The sequence below is a fragment of the Calidris pugnax genome, unplaced genomic scaffold (genome assembly GCF_001431845.1).
Source record: "Calidris pugnax isolate Ruff unplaced genomic scaffold, ASM143184v1 scaffold28, whole genome shotgun sequence".
NCBI lineage: Eukaryota > Metazoa > Chordata > Aves > Charadriiformes > Scolopacidae > Calidris > Calidris pugnax.
The window spans coordinates 7,281,755-7,307,016 of record NW_015090842.1 but is presented as its reverse complement, the minus strand read 5'-3'; the positions used below and the strand labels follow the sequence as shown (position 1 = coordinate 7,307,016).

General features: G+C 40.1%; 1 protein-coding gene across 2 annotated transcripts; it reads left to right on the top strand.

Annotated features, from left to right (window-relative positions):
* The first annotated feature begins 5,535 nt into the window (after positions 1 to 5,535).
* On the top strand, positions 5,536 to 24,567 carry KCNG4 (potassium channel, voltage gated modifier subfamily G, member 4). Of its 2 annotated transcripts, none has more exons than XM_014942236.1 (3): positions 5,536 to 5,880; positions 6,763 to 7,562; positions 23,731 to 24,567. In XM_014942236.1, the coding sequence occupies exons 2-3, from the start codon at positions 6,813 to 6,815 to the stop codon at positions 24,514 to 24,516; spliced, it is 1,536 nt and encodes a 511-aa protein (XP_014797722.1). In that variant the 5' UTR covers positions 5,536 to 5,880; positions 6,763 to 6,812; the 3' UTR covers positions 24,517 to 24,567. The 2 variants fall into 2 exon arrangements, with proteins under 2 accessions (XP_014797722.1, XP_014797723.1); XM_014942237.1 differs by lacking the exon at positions 5,536 to 5,880 and adding an exon at positions 6,527 to 6,636.
* Positions 24,568 to 25,262: the final 695 nt, after the last annotated feature.

Sequence of the window (25,262 nt, the reverse complement as noted above, 5' to 3'; positions counted from 1 at the left end):
GTTTCACATTGTCAAGATGTTTTCAACTTTGATAGAAACATCAAAACGCACAGTTCAAATCTGCCTGCAGAGTAAGACAGAAAAAAACTTCGTACTCTTGAAGAAAACTTCCATTTATCAGCAACAGCCCCATGCTGATTATCACCAGGGACTCTCAGTTAACTAGGCTCTCTGAGAGGTTAAAAATGCCAACCACATATTTTTCCTGATGTGCATGCAGTTAGACAGATGCACCTTTTGGTTTGGACTCAAGGAAGGGAAGGTTGCATGTGTTTCCCATAGAAAGTTCTGGCACCTCTGAATAGACCAGTGCTCAGTGGTAGCAGAAAAATTTCTTCCTCAAATGCTTGACTTGAGCAGTGCTCACAGGGAGACTGATCATCAGAACTACAATCAGGAGTGAATTACTCTCCAGATCAGGTTGTGAAAGACTTGAGATTGTCTTCCTCTAAAGCACCGCTCTCACATTACTTGGGCATATCTCACTTAACCAATCTCTTGCTATCTGGAGAGACAATAGCACTCAGCTCTAAGCCGTGGCATTTAGCTCTGTTTCTTCTGCCCTTTAATCCCCTAAAACCTTTTAAACCTGAGTGATTCAGCCTTTATGCAAAATTTATTTGGATCAACACAGGAATGATTATCCATTTGAAATTAATTTCCTTGGGTACTGTCCATTAACAGGTATAAGTTTCTAGATAGTCCAGAGGAAATGAGCACAGAAAACTTTGGGAAACTTATCTGAAGGTAATTCCTGGGTTCAATCTTCACACATGGAGAACAGTGAAAGGACACAAATTTACCTTATTTACTTGGCAAATAAATGCTATGAATAGTTAATTTGCTTTAGTGATATTTCACCTAATGAGAAGTGGTCCCTTTTGGCTTTCATCAAACTTGACAGAGAAAAAAGAAAAAAACTTTTACAAAGACAAGGATGGAAATACAGCATAAAACACTGCCTACAATATGTGACTCAGTCTTCCAAGACAATTTGTGACAAAACAGGAGCATGGATTACAACTGGGGGTTCTAAGGGCTGGGATGAACTAGCAATATATTATAAAAGTGTTCAACAAATCAAGGGTACCCATTGCCTGACTTACCACATATTCCTGGGTGATTGCAGCATTATTCTACTGGAATCAATAATGCCGCAACTCAGTAAGACTTGAATAATGAAGAGGTGAATCTAGCCCTTCGCTGTCAATTTAATTATCCATACAAACTAGGCATTTGGCAAGAAAGGGTATTTCTATTGCTCCATAAAGACAAATTATGAGGAAATAAACAGGAACACAAAGCTAACATTGCTGCACTGAGTAAAATGTTGGCATAAATCCTGGAAGTTTACCTAGCAATGTGTAATGTCATAATTAAACTCAGAAAAGAAGCCTGAGCTATTCTCTATGCCCGATGCGTAATATAAGGATCTGAAAAGATGTTGAATTTCCATGTAACAAAGCTATCTAAATCCAGTTACTTCCAGAAGTGTTAGCCACCTGTGAACACAATGGAAACATTTAAACTAATTTTTGAGTGTTCAAATGCTCTTTTCAATCCCATGTCAATTATTTTGCAAATAAATTAAAAATTATTTTATTTATCATAAAAGTTCACATGACACAAACAAAGAACCTGGGAAAGGCCAGGTCCAGACATTGGCTGAGGATTAGAGAAGAATTAGCCCTCACAGACAAAAGGCTGTAAACCCAATTGATAAAAGAAGCAACATCCAATAATTTTGTGATGAAATTGCACCAACTGAAGATTCAGCACTGGGGTACTTTCTAAGCCCATGAACGAAGACAGTACAGGCTTTCAAAATGAATTTCTTTCATTCTTATTTTTTCTTCTCTTTTTCAGTGCATTCATATTTCCTTAAATAATTATTTTGATTTACACTTTTGTTTTCTCTCTGACTTTAAAAAGCCTGAAATGTGCCTTCTGTTACAGATACCAGGCAAAGTAATTATCTTTGCATTATATTCAAGCATTACAAAAAGCCCAGTTGGGAAGGAAGGAGGACTGACAACACTGCCTTTATTAAATTGCATGCCTGCTCCCTGCAGAATGATTGGAAGACCTGCAAAGCCCATACAATTTCAGAGTGTACAGTCTACCCCTTTGTGAGGCTGCCCATTATATACAGACGTCATTACTATTGAATATATATACATGCACATACATATATAATCAGAGTTTTTTCTTCAGCTCTGATTTGCTTTTCTGACAGAAATACTGTCAGGTAAGTAGTGCACGATCATCTCAGAAATGCCTGACCAAACTAGAAGAGCCTCAGCCACCCTCTTCAGGTTTCTCAGCATGAGAACATCTCCACAGGGTCGCACCATGGTCTGTGCACTGCCCCTGTACATCATCTATCAAAAATCTAAGAAAAAAACCAAAACAGCACAAGCATAAACATAGTCGTAAAATACCTCCCTGCTGCCCAGCAACATGTGGGTTACCAGCTTTCCATGCCAGAGGTTGGATCTAGCTGGTGGATCTTCCTTACATATATTTTCTCAGTCCTTTTTTGAATTCTTTACACTTTTGGCCACCACACCACCACGTGCCAATAAATTCTACACTTTTCATTATGTGCTTTGTGCAAAAAGCGCTTGCTCCTATGAATCTATATTCTGTATGTATCTGCTGCTCGATACAGGATTCTGGCATAATTGCAGAGAATGACATAGAGGAGATGAAATCACAGGTAAGCAAGCTATTAAAGACACTGACAGTCACTGGCTTTCCCATTTTCTACAGCATTTAACTATTATCAATATCTAAATACTAACCCTGCCAATGATTTAATTATTGAACTAAGAAAAATCTGCTCACTGTAATGGACGTCCCTTACCCATTTCTGCACGTCAGGGGGACATGGTGATCATTGCACCGTCAAACCCACAAAGTTTTGAGCCAGCCAAGGAGATCTCTGCTGCGTGTGTTTGAATTTGAATTCAGTAAGAGTTTCACCATCAAACACCTTACAGCCTAGATTGAAGCTTTAACCTTGTTTTATGCAGGGCTCAGTCCAGCTGAGAGAGCTGTACAACAACGTGCAATTGCTTTGTCCCTGGAGCCATCTGGATAAGAACTCTCTCTTCTGCTCAGCTTTCTTCTCAGCAATATCATTATGGTACAAAAGGGATGCGAGAGGCAGGTCTAAATCAAATTGCAGTAGAAAGGCAAAACAAGAAAACAGTGGAAACAACAGGGAGGAGACAGGAATGTCACTCACATCAACAACTAAATGAAGCATATGGAAACTGCATGTAAGGCATAGAGGGCATGTAAAAGAAGTTGATATGACCAGATGGCTAAGGAGCAAGGAGAGAACAATTCTGGAAACTGTAAGGGAGACAGAAAACAGAAAAAGAGAACAAAGAATATGAACTTCATACTAAATAGGGCAAATCCAAAGGGAATTTAACAGGACGACTACCGCAGTAGTTGTGAAGAACAAAAGAAAAAAGTGAAAGAACAAGTCAGCAGAGGTTAGAATTGAGCCAGGAATATGCCTTTCCCACCTGGGGAGAGATTTCAGTTTTGGGTTGTCAGCATTAACAGTTTTAGATACTCCACTATTAAGGAGGATCTCATACAGACATGGTAGTAGGGTCCAGGAGAGAAGATGACGGAGACAGGGCAGAGTGGGAGGACAACTTTAGGGGTAACTAAGTGTTTAAGACCTTCAGAGCTGGGTACAGGGCCTGGCTTCCTCAGACACAAAATCAAGTATTTCTCTTTTCTGTGCCTTCATCTCCTGTTAATAAAATTAACATAAAAATATTTCTATCCTTTCTCCGCCTCATTTATGAAGACAGATGACTCTTAAGGACTGACAGGCAGATACTTGTGTTGTTTTAGCTGCAGTGAGGTCCTGATCTAGCTACAGACACAGCTGCAGATCCCAATAAAGCAAATATTAGTGTGCCTTGTATTGGAATCGAAGTCTTAAATATTAGAACATATGTATGTTTTGATAAGTAAGTGTAACACTCAAATTACTCAATTATGTACAATATTTACTCATTGTTCTGGATTTATGCACCTGCTTGTCAGCTGGTTTCAGAAATAGAACTTTTAACACCACCACACAAGGGCATCACAAGGTAAGAAGGAAATGTTAATTGATTTTATCCTTTTGTGAAACAATCCACCCAAAGTTAATTAGAATAGGTTGTTTTTTTCTTTGCAAAAATAATCCGTAAGAAAGACTGATAGGCAGAGCAAACTGCATCTTGCACAAATGTGGTAGGATTTAAGTGATTTTGAGCTATGCTCCCAGAACTCGGTTGCCTTCAGGCATCTATCTGGTCTTTCTCTGTGGATGGCATAATTAGGACTTGAGTGAAAACCCCAGTGGTGAAGCCTGATAAGAAGTTAATCTTCTGGGCACCACATGGGCCAAGAGAGATGTGCCAAAAACTCCAATTAGCAAAGGCTTCCTGTCCGAGGTTGTGCCATTGCATTGCTCAGCGCTGACAAACAGCTGCAGCATCCCCTTCCGAGGTGCGTCAGTTCAGCAGCGCACGAGCCCCACACACGTTATAAGGGTGAGCAGCACAAGAGCAAGCAAAGGGCATCACCTGCACCTTCCACTCACTGCACAAATGGCAGAAAAGCAGCTCTGCCATCTAATCTCATGCCATTTCTCCACCTGACCTTCGTGCTCACAGTGGGACATGTAAATCCTATAGATTCACTCCCTCTGTAGTAATAAGATTCAGCTTCAGTGCTTTCAGCCATAAGCCAAGGCATTTCTTACTACATTTGGGAGCACCTCAGAGTCAATAGCGTCTGATCGTAGGTTTCTTGAACCTCTGACTGAGGTCAAGAAAGCAGAATATAGGTCAAAATCCACATCATCCCAGTTTTAGACTGAGACAGCCCAAGACCTACTGATAGTACAGAACCCAAAAGCATTACAGCAAGCTCATCCCTCCTAGAGCCTCGTATGAGAAAAGGATTATGTTAGACTTCCCACCATCTGTAAAGTAGAGAGGAAAAAGTTCTTGGCTGTTGGAAAGTACTGCAGATCTAGAAAAGAGGATGCTCAGCACCTATTCTTTGCAAGCCAGAGACCCTTTCTTTTACAGGAGAAAAGCACTTCCCTAACAGCCAAAGGAATGCTGAGACCCAGCATCCATGGACCAAACTTCCCTTTCCATCTAGGGATAATTGAGAGCAAATCAAGAGGGATGCAGTACACAGAAACTGCTCCTAAAGAATTTGACTGGTGTCTCCAGAGCAAGGAGCTGTGGTATGACTACAATGGAAGGAGTTAATACACATTGAAATTGCTTTATTAAGTAGGTTTGCCAGAATTTACTTATTATTAAACCTCATTAGTCGGAGACTGCCCTTGTACTCCATGTTCTTACCCAGTTGCTGCCTGCAGCCTGCTGAATAGACGGAGGGATGCTGGAGAGATTATTTCTAAGCCCTTCCCCCTTCCCTCTCCCCTCCTCTTCCAGGACCACACTGACAGTGCCAAGGGAAACAGAGGAGAGACAGGGAAAGGGCAGGATCCACCAGCTCTCACTCAGCAGATTTCACCAGGAAGCCCCAGGAGTCCAGAAGAGGAGCTGCCACTTAGGACACTGTCTCCTTTGCAAAGGATCTATTAGCACACCATATATTACATGAACACATACGAGTATTTTCCCCTTCCCGGAAAGGAGGAGAGAAAGAGGAAAGAGACTGCGATCTCCAGAGTGCTAGAGTGATTTTTCATGTAATCAATACTGTAAAATATCCCCAGGTCTTTCTGCTGGATGGTAACTCAGAGGGCAGCTGAGCAGTTTGCAGCATGTGTACTTCACCTGCGGGGAAGGCAGGCACTGGGCAGCAGCCCGTGGCGCGGTGGTAAGTAACTTCGGGGAAGTTTCCTTGCAATTTTTGCACATCACTGGCTTGGGCTAATAAATGCTTTTGAATCTTTAGAGATTATGAACAAAACCAGGGAGTTGATCCTGAAAGGGGGAAGTGAAAAGCGAGCGTGTCTTTCAATTGCTTCCCCCCCTCCACCCCGAGCTGATAAAATACTTCACTTTCTGTCTGCGAAACAAGTTTTCTCCAGGGTGGGCAAATGTTCTCTATATCTTCTCAGTAATTTGCAGTGACAGCAGACTGGGTTGATAACAATAGTCGCCATTTACACAGCACTTTACCTCTTAAGGCATTTTACAAACATCTACTGGCTAATCCTTGCAATACCCCCGAGAGGCAGGCAGAACAGTGCAGGGAAAGGAAGAGGAATTGCAATCCGAGCCTCCAACTTAAAGCAATTAGTAACTTTACATCCAGCTGATGACAGGTAATTGACCACTCTAACTCTAATAACTATTAAGCAGTTTAGTTGAGTTAGCATGTATTTAAGGGTTTATAGAAACAAGAAAGCAAAGTGACAACCACCGGGAAATACAAGGATCTAACGATGCCCGAGAGGTGCTGGGAGAAGAGCCGGATCTGTTTGCGTTTGGATTTGCAGGCACCCGACCCTGCACAATAATTATGAATGAGGCTTTAGCTCTCCTCCGTGTCTGTGTGTTGCCAGACAACCAATGAGGCTGCAAAGCAAATCGCATTCACAGGCTGCAGATCTCAGGAAGAAGCACAGAGGTGACTTTTACTTACAAAACACACGCTCGTTAACTTTGCGATTTAGTAAAGTAGCCTGAAACACCTTTTCTCTTGCAATAACCTCTGCTATGTTTTCTCCTCCTTTCCATGTCTTTTGGATAACAGATAACCCTGCTCTGATGCCATTTCGGATGTCCCAGTGAGAACTCTTAGAGATGCCTATTCTCTCCGGAGGCAGTGACCAAGACTATAGTAACATTAGCTACAATTCTTGCAATTCCTTGAGCCACCTCTTTCCTGTCTCCGTTGAAACCCCTTCTGTCAAAGGGGTCCATTACCAAAGAGCCAGGAGGATTTACCATCCTGATCAAGTCTCTGCAGTCGATCTAAAAAGAGAGATCATGATAAATGTTGGAGGCATCAAGTACCTGCTACCTTGGAGTACTTTAGATGAATTTCCCCTGACCAGACTGAGCAAACTTAAGTTTTGCAGCAGCTATGAAGAAATAATTCAGCTGTGTGATGATTATGATGAAGACACCCACGAGTTCTTCTTTGACAGGAACCCCAATGCTTTTGGGATGATTGTCAGCTTTCTAGCAGCGGGGAAGCTGATGCTCTTAAGAGACATGTGTGCCTTGTCTTTTCAGGAGGAGCTGAGATACTGGGGGATTGAGGAATCCAACCTGGAGAACTGCTGCTTTCGAAAACTATTTCAAAAACTCCAGGAGTTGGCCGAGGTACGCAAAGAAGAGGAACTTCGGAAGAGCAAAGAAGCTGCATGTGTCTTGGATGAGAAAACCAGATTTGGACAGTTTATGAACAGACTCAGAGATATGGTAGAAAATCCCCAGTCAGGACTCCCAGGCAAAGTCTTTGCTTGTCTCTCCATTCTCTTTGTGGCCACCACAGCTATAAGCCTTTGTGTTAGCACAATGCCAGACTTAAGAGCTGAAGAAGACAGGGTAAGTCAGTCTTTTTTTAATTGGTCTAACTACAGAATTAAAAGAAATGCATCTATCTTGCTAGGCATACATCATTAAAAAGAGAAAAAAACATACAGAAAATCTGTAGCGATGAGGTTCAAAACTGTCGCTGGTAAAGAAATGGTCTATAACAGAAAATGCAACAATGGCTTAAATTTATTCTCTCAAAGTTATATCCATTAAGAATAATGCAAACAGGCAAGAGCTTCTGGACAGAACAGATCCTCAGCTTTTTAATCTAGCACTGTTTTTCCTTCCTAAGAAGCAGTTGGAAGTGTAAGTTGTGATCACTTGTTAGCACTGAGACTCAGATTGACATTGTGGAGTTTTCTCTTCAACATGCCTTACTCTCTAGTTACCAGCAATCTCTTGTTTGGACACATCAGCTAAAGAAATATTTAACTCTGACATCTTTGTTTTTTAAATAGCAGGGCATCTTCCCATGTGATAATACAGCCCAATCTTTAAAGAGGTAGAAATACTCATTAATTTATGTTTAATGTCACAGTTCAATAGTTGCATAAAAATTAAAGGATGAGAGACAGATGAAGTATTTTCACAGATACTGATACTAAAAAGCTGCACCTCCAGAAATCGTAATTCCATGCTAATAGAATTCTGTATTTGCCCACATATATATGTACATATTGTAGAAGCAATGCCAAATACTAGCTGAACTGCTAACTGCATTTAAACCCTTTTCAAGTTAGTCATCCACATTAACTCAGGGCAAGTAAATCAAGCCTGTATCATACATGAAGGATCTTCTCTATAACAGTGTTGTGAATATTTCAGCATTTTAAAGATTTATCATTCTCATAATGAAACAGAGAAAATTAACAATCCAATGTTATTTCAGATGTTGTAGTGCCCAAATCCATCAAATAACCTTAACTTATCTCTTCAATGAATCCTGCACTTCATTTGCAAACTGCCCTTCCAAAAGTGTTGAGGAAATCCATCTCAAACTCCCTGCCCCAACCACTGCTATAAGACATTCCTCAGAGTACTGTATATTGATGAATAAAGTAATATTTACACTTATAGCCCAGCATGGCATGCACAATACAAAAATCTGTATATATTTTATTGCTCAAGCAGTAAGTCAAAGCAGCACAGTCATGGTGAAGATGTCATTATATTTGAAGTCTTTGAATAAAACTAAGGACTGCAAAGAGAGCTGAAATTTAAGATCATTCCCTGTTCAGTTAACCCCTTGAATATTAACTTACATTTGCATAGGAAGACCAGTACTTTTCAGTAATAAGTCTGGTGCTCTTACAGCCTTCCACAGATATTACTTTTGGCAGGAAAAACTGTTCCAATGCTTCTTCCAAGAAAGAGCTTTAAATATAGAACATCCTTCTTACTGCTAGATGTAAAAACATTACAAACTCTGCTCTAGCAAGTGCTTCCTACTAACTTTGTTAATGGAAGTAGCCTGATGCATTTTATCTTAATTGCCCAACCACTGCAGAAAAAGCTATTATACATACTTTTCATGCAAAAGAACAAGCACATAATGTTTCAGAGCTCAGCTAGATGTAATATGTTGTGTGTTTTAAAAATAATTAACCATATGTTAAAAAGGGAAGCACATTAAGGGTTATATGTCTATCTGGTAGCTGCAGTGTAGCTCCTGTTCCTGGATTTCCTATAAAACACAGATGACATTACTACTTAGGGATCTGCATATATATCACTACTTTAAATACAAGCAAAGTGGATTGAAATAAGCTCAAAAGATGGAATGTTTAAAGTGCAGAGGAGAAGATGAAAAATGAACTTAAGCAAAGGAACCACATTTGTCCAAATATTTGGAAACATTCCATAATTTACACTTACAGCAGCAGTCTAATGCACTTTGTCACTGTGTCCCAGAAGCACAGAACAGAGTATTAAAAGTCCTATTATTTGAATCATTTAAAATTATGCCAGAGAAAACACAGGGGAATACATTAGAGAAAATACTCGTGCCTTATGGAAAAGCAGAGAACATGAACAACTAAATAGTAGTTTTTCCATCCCATCCTTAAGTTCTTAGCCTGCAACACCTAAGATTTTCTTATGGAGATCTCAAAAGAACATTTTAGCTAGAACTAGACAAACAGCTCGGAGAACTTAATTGACTTAAAATACTACTTCTTGGTTGCAGCTGAGTCATACCCAGGCAAACTGCAACTCTGCGCTGATTTGTAACTCCAAATTGTTCTTTGGTCAACCTCTGAAAGTCATTCCAAGATGGGGCCACATTTACCAGCAACCTGGGACAGGCATGCAGAATCTGCAATTTTGTCTCTTTGGTTTAAACATAAAGATCACATGATATCAGTTTGCTTAGTTACAAAAAACAGTCAAATTCCTTCAATAAAGTTTCTGAACAACCTGTAATTCCACCCCTGAATTCAAAGATTACCTATCCTGAGGTTTATTAATTCCTGAGCTAAAGCTTGGTAAAACCTCTATGTGTAAATGTGTTTACAAGTACTGCAAGGATCCGTTTCCCAGTGCCACTAACACTGGAAATTGAATTTATCCATTCTGAAATACAAATAAAATTTGTATTTACCTCTGCTGCATATGTACCACTCTAGGGTCCTTTTTCTCATCATCCCAGCCACATTAAGACAGTGAAAGCTGGCTGGACTCCAGCTCAAGGAGAAGGATCAGAGAAAAAAAAAAAAAAAAAAAAAAAAAACAATCAAAGAAAAAAACCTGGGAAAAATAATACAAGGTGACTCCACTCAGAGGCTTGGCTGATCCCACCCTGCAGGCACATAAAATCACTTATCCTTTCAGCAGTTGCTAAGCCACATCTGCTTAGAAGGGAGAATAGCTGCTGGGCAGGCAGAAGAGCAACCAGGAGTCCTCACCATCCAAGGGAAAGTGAAAACTCTGGGAGAGGGATGGCAAGGAGCCAAGGCAAGAGCATCCGCATCAGGGAAACCCAGTCACCCTGGCAACCAGAGGGGAGGGAAGGAGCCATCTCTATGGGCAGCAGAAAAGGGAGAGGAGGGTTAGCTTAAAGATCGGAATACAGCCGAAAGTGAAATAAAGAACACATCATGATTGATACCCTGCACACACTCCAGAATATGTCAAATGACACTTAGGAACCTCCTGATTAGAGATGTGGAAGAAAAACACAGGTAATGGGCAAACTATTCTGTAACTATATATCACATAAGCACCTGCCGTGAATCCCAGGGAACAACCCCAGGCAAAGGAAGCCAAAACTTCAGGAAAACTCTAGAGCGGTAAATGTAGCTCTAGTGATCTCAAGTCTGACTGTGAAACAGATATCAAAAGGATTTATCACACATGATGCTAAGGGGACTCATCAGTAACAAATTATGTTATTTGGGTATAAAAATAACTGAAATGTCACATCCTCCAGTGGCAAATACATCCTTATCTAGGATATTTGCATCTCTTCTTTATGGAGACCAAACTGTTTTCAGTAAGGAAGCAAATATATACCAAAATGTAGTAATCAAGGCAAATGTGTATGTAGAAACAGAAATAAAAAGGCATATTTGAAAGTGAGGAACTCTATTTGTTATTGATCTGAATGGGTAGCCTGAGAGAACCACAAATCTGAATCAGAGGCTACACATATACAATTAGAAAGCAGAAGTGACAAAATTTACCAGTATTTCCCTCAAATGAAGGAATTAAGATTAACCCATGAGAGAAAAAGCAAAATTCCCATCAAAGTCTGCCGAAAGTCCCAGTCCCACATAAGAGTTACAATCAGGATCCAAGAGGTTTAACTGAAATAGTCATTGCTCAGCACATCTAACCCAAAGGAACAAACATCATTACACCAGAGAACCAGGGAATAAAACCACTGCTGAAGAGCCTGGACAGGGAGAATGCTTTGAAGCACCCTTGGGATTTGCTTTAGGATGAGATACTTCCTTTAATGAGTCCCTAACATTGGCATCCTCTAGAGAAATGACTCAGCAGAAAGGATATAGCAAGGTCGTCTCTTCAGGAAGGTGAGGAAATTAAGGACAAAGGGAGAAAAAAAACAAAAACAAAATCAAAACCCCAAACATTTCCATTCCCTGTCCCTCAGCACCGGTAACAACCAAATCCTTTTTCCCAGAGCTGACAGCTCCCAACAAGCCACATGTGAGTGTGGCTTAAGAGAGAAGGAAATCCCTATTCTCTGCTCTCCCTCTCCTCTCCAAGGGTCAGTGAGTGGTCAGACCTTGCTACCACTGATTTTTGTATTTGCTCTTAACTGACCTTGAGAAGCTCTTAATTGCTTTGTGTTGTATATAACCTAATGAAACATAACCAACATAAACTGCAACCAGTGATGTTAGATCTAATCATTTTATCTTGAAACATAGAATATTCACTTTTTTAAAGCTCCAATTCCCAGGGTCATTTGATTATTTGAAAATCTAACTCCTTTTAAAAGAGTAAGTTTTTAGTGTCTGGTTACATTGAGAATCCAGAAAACATGAACAGAGGAAAAGAACCCAGTATCTAATACATAGAACCACTTATTTTTTTTTTCATTCTACACCATTATTCTGGAGGCCCTGACGTGTTTTTCCATGTTTGATGTCGCTGATGTTGTCTGTATGATACTAAAACCAGCCTATTTGGCTTGTACACTAGAGGAAACTGCCAAGAAACACATTTTCTTTAGAAATGGAGTAATTTTACTTTATAGGGGAAAAAAACAATTTATTGATCTTACTGTGAAGAGAAAGAAAATCAAACAAGCTACTTGTTTCATCAGGGTTATTATTGCCACAGCTAAATGCCTTAATTATAAAAAAATCACATTGACTTGTATCTAGCCAGATCAGTATGTGAAGATAGGCTTGCAAGAGGTACATCCTCAGTATTCAAGCCATTAATTCCATTACAGAGACTTTCAAACACAAAGCTCCAACCCTACCCATAACCTGCAGGTAACATAAATATCTTTAGTGCACTCATTATAGGGAAACTCGAATAACTGGGGAGTGGTCTGGAGGAGATAATAATCCATATGAAGAGTAGCAACGACAGGACTGTAAGCCTAGTTCTGCTGCTCACGTAGTCTGCAAAGGTAAGACTCTTCATCAAAGTCTAATTTGGCCAACTGTTAGACACAATCACCTTTGGCAAACTGAAGATACAGCCAGATTTTGACAGATACTGCTGGCTACCGTTTTTATAGCTTTTAGATAAGGAGGTCTAAGTATTGATCAAAAAATAATTTTCTAGCTGATTAGCCAGGGCAAAATGATTTCTGCTGAAAAATACATTTTTCAGTGACTAGTTCAGAGTACTACTACTGAATTGGGGCACTACTCAGAATATACCCGAAAAGCAGGGATATTTCACAGTAACTCAGTGCTTCTAACACAAGCACACATCACACAAAGCACGGCCCAGAATGACTGGCTCTAACGCAAAGAGATTAATGAAATCCTGACTTTCAGAAACACTTGTAATGCTCATTTAAAAGTGTAAGACTATAAAGGCGTATGTGTACATGCCTATCTATAAATATACTGGTATATACATATGACTTGAAATTACTTGGAAGAAAATAAAGCTGGATGTGCTTTGGTTTTATTGCATCTACTCAATACATTTTTGGGGCTCTTATTGGAACACTTACTGCAGACACTCACTCTCTTAAATTATCTAGTCATCTAGTACAATTCTGATTTCTTCTAACCATTTTGATCACCAATGAAATTGTTGCTGCACTTAAAAGTAAGAAAATGTGCTTTACTGAAGCACCAAAAGCCTCCCAGTCTACTAAGGTGTACTCGGCGCAATAGAATCCAGCTAACTTATTTGCTTTGTGCAGTGAATTAGTTGAATTAATAGCAATTGAAGAAAGATATAAGAAATAAGAAGCTGTGAAGCAACAGAAATCCGAATATTCAACCCTAGGACTTTGATTGATATACAAAATTATTGCTTTATGGGATCTGCCTTCTTTTGAGGTTTGCATATTTGTTCAGTAATGTCAAAAGAGTTGACCTTGAAGTTGCACCATTATGTCAAGACTCTGATTTCATAGTTCCACACTATAAGTACCTGTTTTTCAAGCATCCACAAACAGAATTATGTATTTCAGCATTAAATCTAATACGTACAACACTGATGAAGTTCACATGACTTAAGCCCCGCTGTACATAACCAGAGAGGGGCACAGTGGGGAGCAGGCGCTGCTGGACATCTGTGTCTCAGCTTGCCCTGGCTGCCACACAAACCAATTTTCTTTAGAAAGCCTGGACACTCCACTTCAGCGAGTAAATGGATTCCGCGTGGTTTTCAAAAGCTGGCTTTGCCAGCACAAGGTCCAGTGTTCAGAAAGCACAATTAGACATTATTAGTTTGCCTTATGTTCATCCAGTTTTGGCTGTATCCCAACAGCACTAAGTCTCCTGGCTTTGCACGCTATCCTGGGGGGACACCCAGCTGTTCCAGCTGCTCTGCAGCGGGCAGTCAATCAGCTGCTGTTCAACGTGCCAGCACATGCATTCCTCACCGGGAATCGGGCTTGCTTTTCCCTTTTGCTGCTTTCAAGTCTGTAATACCTACAAAGGGGGAAAAAGTCCCATTTGCTTTCCTCACTTCACTCACCCCAAGGGGTTCGGTACAGATGATGTTTTCTCAGCAAAGATGGGCATTTCCTGAGGGGGAGACACTCTATTTTTGGAAAACACTATTAAAAATCAATGCATCCTCCAAATTTGTAGCAAGAATGCAACAAGTATTAAAAATAAACAACCACCCAAATTTGTATGTGTTTCAGAAAGTGCTCTTTGCATATTATGGAAAACTTTGAGGACTCTTCAGTCTAGTACTGCAGTCAAATTCACAAGCTGGTATTTTAATTCTGAGCAAATCTAATTGCTAATTTCATTGCAGCGTCAGGGCTATGCACTGCATATGTTGTGCTTATCCCCACAGTGTCAGCACCTCCTGTTAGCACTAGGATTTTCCCTTATAACAGATTCAACCATATTTGGGACCCTGCTGTATGTCCTCTACTACACAGGTACAATAACAAGGAGTCTCTGCTCCAAGGAAGGTCCATTGCAGCAAGGAAAGAAGCAGAGAATAAACAGTAACAGGGCAAATTATTTGACCAAAAGCAAAACTAGAAATTGAAGGTCATCCTCCTAAGTTCCAGATAAATACCATGTCATTTTGACTCTATAGTTACAAAATTAAGTCTTTTAAATTTATTCCTAGAAAAACAAGAAAAAGTTAACACTTCCACATCTTTCTCCTAACACAAACACTCCGGGGTCACCAATTGCTTTAAATCAAACTCACATTCTTCAGACTGATTCTCACAGTGTTTGCAGAGTAAGGACCCAAGCTTAAAAGTTAATTGAAATATTTCAGTTTAGTTACACTTCTGCCCCAGAGGAGATAATTATGTGTTGGATACAGAGATAATAATTTCCTTCTATGTTCTTTCTAATGTCCACATTAATATAATCCCAATATTAGTTTAGTTACCTCAAATATACTAGTTATAGTAATTATTTGTATAAGTCCAGGCTTCTTTCCCATAAAGCAAAGTGAGTGGGAAATGGTTCTGTGATCAGAATACGCAGCGTTCCTTTAACAAGCTCATCATTCTGTAAATCAGGTTACAGTCTCTTTCTCAGCAGGCTGTGAACCTTTTGATTTCATTGCATCGGTCTGTAACCATAAATCCAAGTACTTGAGCGATCCATAGCTTGGGGTTTTCAAGTTCTCCCCGACCATCGTTTGATTCAGCAGAGCACGGTTTAATTATTCAAATAATAGCGGCAATGCGGTGGCAGTGATTCAGCAGTACCTGCAGCACTGCAGCTGGATCCCACAGCTCCAGGTAGGCAGGGAACACAGATTGGCACAATGCTTCCTGAATCATCACTTTACAGCCAAAAGAGATCTCTCCCCTCCATCAGTTCATCTCCTGCTGTGAACTGGGATAAGAACAGCCGGCAGACGTTAGGTATCTCCCTACGCTGAGGTCTCAATCTGCCTCACCATTCTCTAGTCTTTTGTAGCCTCACCCTGTAGACCCACCGCCTTGGATTTGTGGCCAGGCGAGAGCAAGAACTGAAGGTTGTTTTCTCACTATTACTTTAGCACATCTTTTTTTCATTGAGGGAATTGCTTGGGAAGAAGCTGTAGACCAGGGTGCAGTGTCCATGTATAATCTAAAGGAGTGCAAAAGGCTGGTAAACAGCACTCTGCCCAGAAAATGTTAATCTCGGGCTTCGAGAGGAAAATTCCTGTGAGTTTGGCTTCTAAATCCTCCACAGAGCGGGCTGAATGTTTTACCTCTGAGCGGGCCAAAAGGCCAGACTGCAAGAAGAGCAGCCTTGCTGAGATAAGCCTCTCTACTGAGTGTTGGATAGGAGAAGCAGGCAGAAGGCAGGTGGACAGCCACGATACAGACTGCTCCCATCTGCCACCACTTCAGTGGACACTGGCCTCGATCCACAGAGCAGCGTGTGGATCAGAGAGAAGGATCTGAGGGGTAACTGGCTGCACTTGAATGTGCCAAATAAAATGTGGACGTGCCAGAGTAAGTTTAGCAGATGTGGACCATGACCTCGCATCAGAGACGCTGCCAGGCACGTTTCTCTTTGATGATGTTCTGGCAGCCCAACTGCAGAGCGCTAAGCAGGGCCAGAGCCTATGTTTAAGAAAACTCTCCTTTAGGACTCCAATAGGAGTCTGAACCAAGAACAGTCAAGTATATTGCTTTATGAATTCCTTCCCTGCCTTGAGACTGTTTAGTAGGGGTGGCTGAACACCAAAAGAGCCTTTACTTGGAAAGAATCACTACTGCATCAAGGGTGGATCTAGCTGGGAAGAGGTTTCAGACCCTTTTTGTCCATTGCTCATTTGTTTTATGACGATGAGCCAGCTGCTCTCCATAGATATACCCTGGGAATAACAGCCTTCCCATACAATGGTTCAATCACAACTTCTAGGTGTGTTCAAGGACTTTTATCAACTTGGCTTCATAAATAATACTACTTGCTTTTCTCATAAGTATGCTGCATAAGCAACATATATACATATTGCTGATGTAGATGTTGATTTCCACTCTAAAGCTTTGAAAATATTAACCTCTGTAGGTATGATGTGATTCTGAAATAATCCATGTACTGATCCAGCAGTACTTATTAGCAAAGTGTTCTACAAGCATTGGTGCAAATTTCACCATTTAACTGGAAAATAGATTATTGACATCTCAGACTCTGCCCTATTAAGATATGGTATGAAATCCCAAATTACACACCATGGAAAACAGGTTCAGATTGATGCCAGTGACTTCCACAAAAGTCCAGTCAATCACACCAAAGGCAGAACTGTGGTACCCACCCTGTTCCCACCCCAATACCACTGGAGAACTGCACTTACAGTATAATGGGAATAACAGGATTTTTCCCCCTTTTTCCTCAGCTTACGAGAAACTTTGCCTGCCTCCCTCTGGTGTTTTCAGACCATTTCAATCCCCTCTTTCACACTCCAGAAATTGCTTAAAAAGGATTTGTTTGGGGTGTTTTTTTTGCTAAGAGTAACAAAACATGAAGAGTCCATGGCCACAATATAGAGCAGGCAGGGATAGAATACCCCTTTTCAGAAAAGTGCCGAATTTTGCTAGCCTGCTGGCAAGTAGTCAGCCACTGATTTCTACGGTGCTCTGCAGAGGATTAGAAAGAACTGATCTGTTCCAGTTGATACTGGTGAGGGGACCAGAGGTAAAACCTGACAACCTTTCTATCATCCTGCAACACAACCTTCAGCTGCTTTGAGGCCAGGTGGACTCAGGTTCAATTGCTCAGAATCCTCAATTTTAGAAGAGGGTCATACCAAAGTGTGCAATGTGCAAAATGCAAGTTCTCACTCTGTTTTGTGTTTGCTTCAGCTTTTATGCAAAAACACCTTGCAACGGACTAAAGGGTAAATACCCACTGCAAAAGGTATTGGGGTAAAACTTCGGCAGTAGGAAATCACTTGGCAGATCAGGTAATGATTCAGAATAAGTTTTCCACCTCGTATTTTAATTATAATGTGCCTTAGAGTACAACCAAGTGGGACACAAATGGTCAACACAGAGCAGATCCTGAAGGCATAAGAATAGTACCTTGGTGTTCTCATCCAGTCATCTATAAACAATACATTTTTTCCTTGTCTAAAAAATGTAACATAGTGAGTTGCATCTGAAAAACAAGGTGGATAGACAAGATATATATTCCGCAGGGGAAATTCTGATTCAGTCTCCCTGGGCATTGCTACAATTATTGATGCATATAAAGATATTATTTTCACTAGATAAGATTTATATATCTTGTAAGATAGGTTAGTGCAGCATAACTCTGAGATCTGGTTTTGTTTATTATCGTAGATGTCATTATGCCTTAACTAATGTTTGCTGGTAAACTAAGAGGGCACTTTGCCAGGAAATTTATCTTATTTATCTTGTGAGTGGCACATATCTAAAGCTCATTTAGCTTGAATTCATAGTTAGTGAATACGTTACTCTTCTGTAAACTCACCTGTGGGATTGAGGACTGAGATTTAGCCACCACACATCACCCTGGCCAGTCCTGGCCTCAGAGATGCTGAATTCCTGAACCTCAGATCCTTTCAAAAAAGGTACTGCAAGAAAGGTTCCGTAACACTTACCAGAGCCACACAATTTCTTACTATCAGAAACCTTCCAAGCATTGTTCCTACATAAATCCAAAGTGCTTAAATTTTTGTAAGGAGCACACAATAAGAAGCATAAAATCAATTATAAAAATGTATAAATTTGGTTATATAAACCTACAGTTCACCAACACTTTAAAACTGCAAGTCCCAGTCACTTCTACCTCAAAAAGGAAACGGGCCAGAGAAAGGCAACAAGGATGGAACGAGTTCACACAAGGACCAAGGCAGGCAGAATTCCTCAGGATGGGAACAAGCTACGACAGCAGCTGCAACAGAGGTCTACAAAATCACAAATGGCAGGAAACGAGTAACTGTCAACCAAGTAGCAGGGTCCTTTCCAGTGACAGAGCTTAGGGGCATCAGATGAAAGTAACGGGCACCAAGTTCAAAGCCAAGGGGTGTCTCCATGAAACAGGCAGCAGAAAGCAGATGGGTTTGCTTACACGAACACCACCTTCAGCACAGGAAGCTCTAGAGTGGAAACTAGAAGCTGGGAGATTTGCCTTGGGCATCTGTTTTCTCAGGCTGTTGGAAGAGGGCACTGGGCTAACTGGACTCGGTACCGCCGTCTTATATTTCCTTACGAGCCTATTTTTTTATATCTAAAAGAAGTTAATAGAAGTATCCTAGAACAAGCAGATTTTTTTATATCTAAAAGAAGTTAATAGAACAAGCAATTTTACTGTAACACGATAAACATTCCAGCACATAAGAGAATCCAGAAAATAAGCCATAACTTTATATAGTGGAAGGCAATAATGAAAAGGAAGCACGAATTGCTTATTACCTCTGGTGGCACAGAAGTTTGAAACAGCCACTTTGCTGCTTTGAGGTCATTTATAAATTTAAGAAATCACTCAATATTTCAGGCATCAGACTGAGTATATATCTTCTTACATATAAAATATTGTTTCCTTCATTGCTGAGCCAAATCTCTTTTCATACCTATGATCAATACCAGGCACTCATTTTATTACATTTATACCATACATTGTGGAATTTCAGCTAGAGAGAAGTTCCATAAATCCTGATAAACTCCTCCATTGTTCAAAAGCAAATCTGCAGGATGAATAAAGCATAAAGAGTGAGATACTCACTCACCAATGGCTTTTTGGTAACTGTTCTGCTGTCAGAGTTGATGCCAGTTTGAGTACTGATTGGCATTACGGCAGTGTAAAATATGCCACAGGGTTTTGTTGAAAAAGCCACACAAAATATGTCGTGGTCAGTTATAAATAAAACCTCATCTTCCCCTCATGTTCACAGTCCACACCAGACTGGCTTGGAGCTTTCATACGTTCTGCTACACCATGGAACTTTGGATGCAAAAATGCAGTCAGGAAGAGAATGAAGTCAGTGACAAATTTGACTCAAAGATCTGAAAATAAAAGCTCAGAATTCTGCTCTAGTTAATGGCAAAGTAAAGAGCAGTGTTTGTGTTAGCAGGCACTGATTACTAGAATTTCCCACATGTGTGTGCTTTGTTCAGGAAAAGGAAATCTATAGATGTCCTTGTGGCACAGAAAATCCATTATTGGCCATTTATGCAAAAAACCCTTCCATGGATCAGAGTATTTGGCCCACAATTTGCCAGTTCACTGAAAGTAGCTAGCATCTAATGGGAATTTGGTGACAACAGCAACTTTGAAATCTACCAGTGACATACAGGCATCCCTATTTTGGTAAGAACACAGGGTTTGAAGTCAGTGTGTTATTCTGCCAGCCCTTTGGACAGCAGTTATAAGTGGAACATAAAGCACTTCAAAGTCTAAAATCATCAAAAATACTGGGAGAGACAGAAATTAGCTTTGGTGTTTAGTATTTCCTCTTTTCCTCTTATAATTCCAATATTTGCTGCTTTTGAACAGGATGTTCAAAATGATCAAGAATCTTCAAAAAGACTGACATTAGAGAGGGATATTCTGTATACACCATGTCACCACATATATTACATAACATACACAAGTATTTGTAATGTATAAAAAATTCACATGCAAACTCACTGGATGATATTTTTCTCCCAATGTGAAATTAATGAGCAGGTTCTCATTAAATCCCATAGAGCCAGGACCTTACTCTCTCTTTCCAGACACTGGTGACAGAGAAATAAGCCAGCAGGCAGAGAAAGAGGCTTGGAAGTTTCTGGCAGATGTCAATGGATTCACTAAATCACTGTAATATCTACACTATGTAATGGAGTGAAATTGCCCTGCTGTGGGGCAGTAGCCCAGCTGCATTATTTCTAGGGCTTGAGTTGGTCACCTCCATTCAGAGCTACAATGCTGAATGTATAAATCAGTTCCCTCTGAGACACACGGCTGGTTTTGCTGCATGACTTCATGTAGCATAGGCATGTCTGAAGGAAACACATCCTTCTTTTTCTGCTTCTTCCAAAAAAAAAAAAAATGAAGCACAGAATTTGCAGCATTAATCGCACTGTCAGAGATTATGATATTGCCGTTCTTTTGTTTGCTGCAGCAGAAAAAGGGACCGTGGTTTGAATCACATGCAAAAATTTCTGAACTGTCTTTTGGAAAGTACATGAAAAAGACAAAGTGTGCTAACAGGGGGGAACTCGCCATCCTTTACATCCACAACTACACACAAAGGAAAAATAAAATGCACAATAACGTTCCTGAAGAGTTTGAAGGATGCTCTTCTGAACAATGAAATACACATTTAGGAAGCTGGCTGCATAAATTGCTATCTCTAAATATATATAACTTTCCATGGGGAATACTGAGGCAAACGAGGGCGGCAAGAAAAAAAAAAAAAACAATTTATGCAGCCAGCTTCCTAAATGTGTATCTCTAAATATATATAACTTTCCATAGGGAATACTGAGGCAAACAAGCGCGGTGAGAAAAAAAAAAACAACTTCCCAACCAGTCCTTATGATGCTACACCTTGAAATTTCACACTCAATTCAAAAGACACCCTAGATCTTAATGGTTAAAACTTCCAGCAAACAAAATTTATTTTATTATATTTTCCAAGGAAGGAATAGCAAAAGCTACAGGATGATCCGAGAGCAATGTCACCTGTAAATGCATAAAGGCAAACAAGTAACAGATGTACTGGAAATTCAGCCCAGTTAACAAAAAATAAAATAAATCTTGATGGGAACAATGAATAATTCACAGGCCACAGCACTACAGTGACCATAGGCAGGTCTGTGCAGAGAGTAGGCTGCACTGTACAAATAATTTACAACTCAGAAAAGTGCAGGCTGCATAACACAACTGCTGATTACAAGCAATCTCATCAAGCCAAGTCAGCAGCTCCACAAACATCAATGCACTCCAGGCACTGCCACAGCAATGACTTCAAATGGAGCTATAACCTGATGCCTGATATAATCCTGGACACGTAGTTCTAGAGGAGCCAACTCTTCATTACCTTTTGCAATGTTTCCTTGAGATAAATTCTGATCTTGACAGTCTGCTGCCAGCCTACTGAAAGAGGAAAAATCCCCAAACAGTGCTACACAGCTAAATTGTTCTGAAGGTGAGATAGGGTAAAGCACACACGCAAGGAAGATGTTACAATCTTATCTGAGGAACCTCTGATAGCCAATAATAACAAACAGTGCTTTAACAAAAAGACTTGTTACTGCCAAGAATAACAATAATTCTTTCACAAGGGACACTAAAAAAAACAGCTTTGCATTGCAATGCAGGGGGTAACTGAACATCAGTAGTAAGTTCAATTATTAGTAGGGGTACGTGTTTCCTGTGGTGTTTTGAATCAATATTGTGAAATTGAGAATGGATAATATTGTATCAGGAATTGCTCCTGTAAATTGCTTAATTTCAGAGACAGGCTATCAGGAAAGATGCTCACAGCAGACTTGACTTCATTCTACAGCTTTTCACAAACCAAGGGTCTGCAGTTACTCCTGAATAACACATGGCCACTCTGCTCTGCCAAAAGGACATTCTTTCTCTGCACAGATCCTCCTTCATTGTCCCTAACTCTGCTTGATCATCTGCAGTTGTGAACATCTGAGATACAAGTTCATGTTCAGCAAGAGCACAAGACAACTCCATAACATTGTTCAGCTGTAGCTGGAAAGAGCTATTTGCTAAATATTAATTTCCAAGGACCTTAAAAATCTAAAATGAAATTCCATCTTCTACATTTGGGTTTTCTGTAACATGCAGTGACAAATCATGTTCTGAGTCCAGGCTGGTATCTCAAAGGGTTGCGATACTCATCAATCCCCTTCTCTGGTTCCCAGTTATAGCTGAGATTTCTCACCTTCACTAAAAATTCAAACCCTGTCACTTCATATGCCAGTGCTTTGATAATGTGCTCAGCAAAGAAAAATCATACAAGGATGCTTCAAAGTCAGCCAAACTCTATGCAAGACTCCAGTTCACTTGAACTGGTTTTGAATTAAAACTGCAACCCGAATACTTGCACTGATGCAAGAATTGAATGTAAACGACAGCATCCCACTGTGAAAATATACAAGTACCTGTGAGGTGCCATTCTTCAATAGACTTACTCACAAAGTTAAAAAGCAAAAAAAAAAAACCGCAATAAAACCCGTTAGCTTGCTCTTTGTATGGATGTAGCCCAGTGGCTGCCCATCACTAAAGGGCAAAGCTCAATGTAGCATTGCTCATCCAAATAATTAAAAGTTAATTTACATTTTCCCCCTTTTTTCACTGGAATAGGCTGAAAGAAGTTTCACTTCTTAAGCTTAGCTCAGAAAAAATAAAAAAAAAAAGTGACTCCAGAGTAGTTCAAGTAAAGCAATTCCTTTGATAATAAAAACAACAATGTATTGCTCGTAGCATGTGATCTCCGTACTGGGAGAGGATTCTTCAAGGCAAGTTTCACCTACTGAGTATTTATTTTCCTTTAGATTAAAACATTGCATGTTCATAAAAGAAATAAGATTTATATACGGCATAACTGAGCTAAGGATGCAGATGGCTTAATGAATATTTCTGAATCACTTTTAATTACACCAGAGTACACAGCACTTGTGAAAGCAGCGTACATTGAACAGCACCACAAGTTTACTGACACATTCAAACATTAATCTTTCTTTTGAAGAGAAATTGATTTTTGTACAGGCTTATAAACCAGTCAAGTTTAAATTAATTTGTTTGAGAGCAGAAAGTGGGACTTATTTGGGACTTACAGGCTGCATGCCAAGACTTTATACAGAGATGAGTTTCCTTCATTTAGACTGGAAGAAGCAACATAATGAAAAGAAACAGGTAGATTATATCTGTTCATTCAGATATTTCATGTGCTTATTATGGTCTATACACCACTGAAAGATGGCTGCCATGCAGATACCTGCTAGCTGGGATTTGTTCATTTCCCATAGCAGTGACTCAATCAGATACATATTGCTTCTTTCTTACTGTTTTTGGATGCTGGTTCACAGACTGTTCTTTTATTTAATTGTCTTTTTGTTTTGTGTCAGGGTGAGTGTTCCCAGAAGTGCTATTACATCTTCGTCATAGAAACCATCTGTGTGGCTTGGTTTTCCCTGGAGTTCTGCCTCCGATTCATTCAGGCAAGGAGCAAGTGTCAGTTCTTCAAAGGACCCCTAAATATCATTGACTTCTTGGCTATTTCACCCTATTACATTTCCCTCATCTTCTCAGAGGAGGACTCAAACGAGGAGGACGACAGGCCAAGCAGCAACACTTACTTGGAGAAGGTTGGTTTGGTGCTACGGGTTTTACGTGCCTTGAGGATCTTGTATGTAATGCGCCTTGCCCGACATTCCTTGGGCTTGCAGACTTTGGGCCTCACAGTTCGGAGATGCACACGGGAATTTGGCCTCCTTTTACTCTTCTTATGTGTGGCTGTCACTCTGTTTTCTCCTTTGGTCTATCTCGCCGAGAATGAATCTGGGAAGGTGCTTGAATTTACAAGCATACCTGCTTCTTACTGGTGGGCTATCATTTCAATGACCACTGTGGGCTACGGAGACATGGTACCACGGAGCGTCCCAGGCCAGATGGTGGCTCTGAGCAGCATCCTCAGCGGGATTCTCATCATGTCTTTTCCTGCAACATCAATATTCCACACTTTCTCCCATTCCTACTCAGAGTTGAGAAAGGAGCATGAACGATTGCAGTCTCGGCTAAACAGAGTTAAAAATGCCAATCACTCTGGTGAAAGCGACACCTTCAATGAAACAGACAGCTTGATCCTGGAGAATCAAGCATCACCAATCAAATACATTTACACAGGGAACTAAACCTGGCTGTAAAACGTTCTCAAGAACCAGAATAGAAATATACACATATGTATGTCAACATAATACACAAAGCAAAGCAACAACATAGGTTACGATGCTATTTTTCTCTGCCAGCTTAGGAACAATAAGCAGCAAAGCCAACGCAGTCAGCTCCAACACATCCTTATGGAGCTGGAGGCTTTGAGAATGTCAAAAGTCAGAGTTTATTCAATAATAAATATTCATTATTCTCTACAACTAATAAGAATAAACTTTGTCTCTGCCAGTCCTATGTCTCGCTGAATACCTAATATTGAACGAGTAACAACCCAACCAGCTTCTGTTGGCACAAATACACTTGTTATTTTATTTGCCTTCGAGTTTCCAATGTTCTTGCAATTAACATCCTGAGCCAAGCATTAGAATGGATTCTTTCAGGGCTACGCACCGGTGTTGTTTATACAATGCTCATCCAGCAGGCATACAGAAGAAGCCTCAATACAAATCTGAATTCTGTATCTAAAGCCACTAATAAGCTTAAAATATAAGCATTGTATGTGAAAGCTTTACAAAGATTGCCTGTAGCCAGATGATCAATCTACAAATGACAAATTGCACTGTTATTGTATAAAATACCTAGTGTTTGCAAGAGAGTTTGCTTGAAATGCAGTTGCGTTCTGCAAACTGTAAACATTTCATACTAGAGAGCAAAAGTTTTCAAACTTCTTTTTCATATATTTAAAATAATAATGAGGAATAAAAAATCC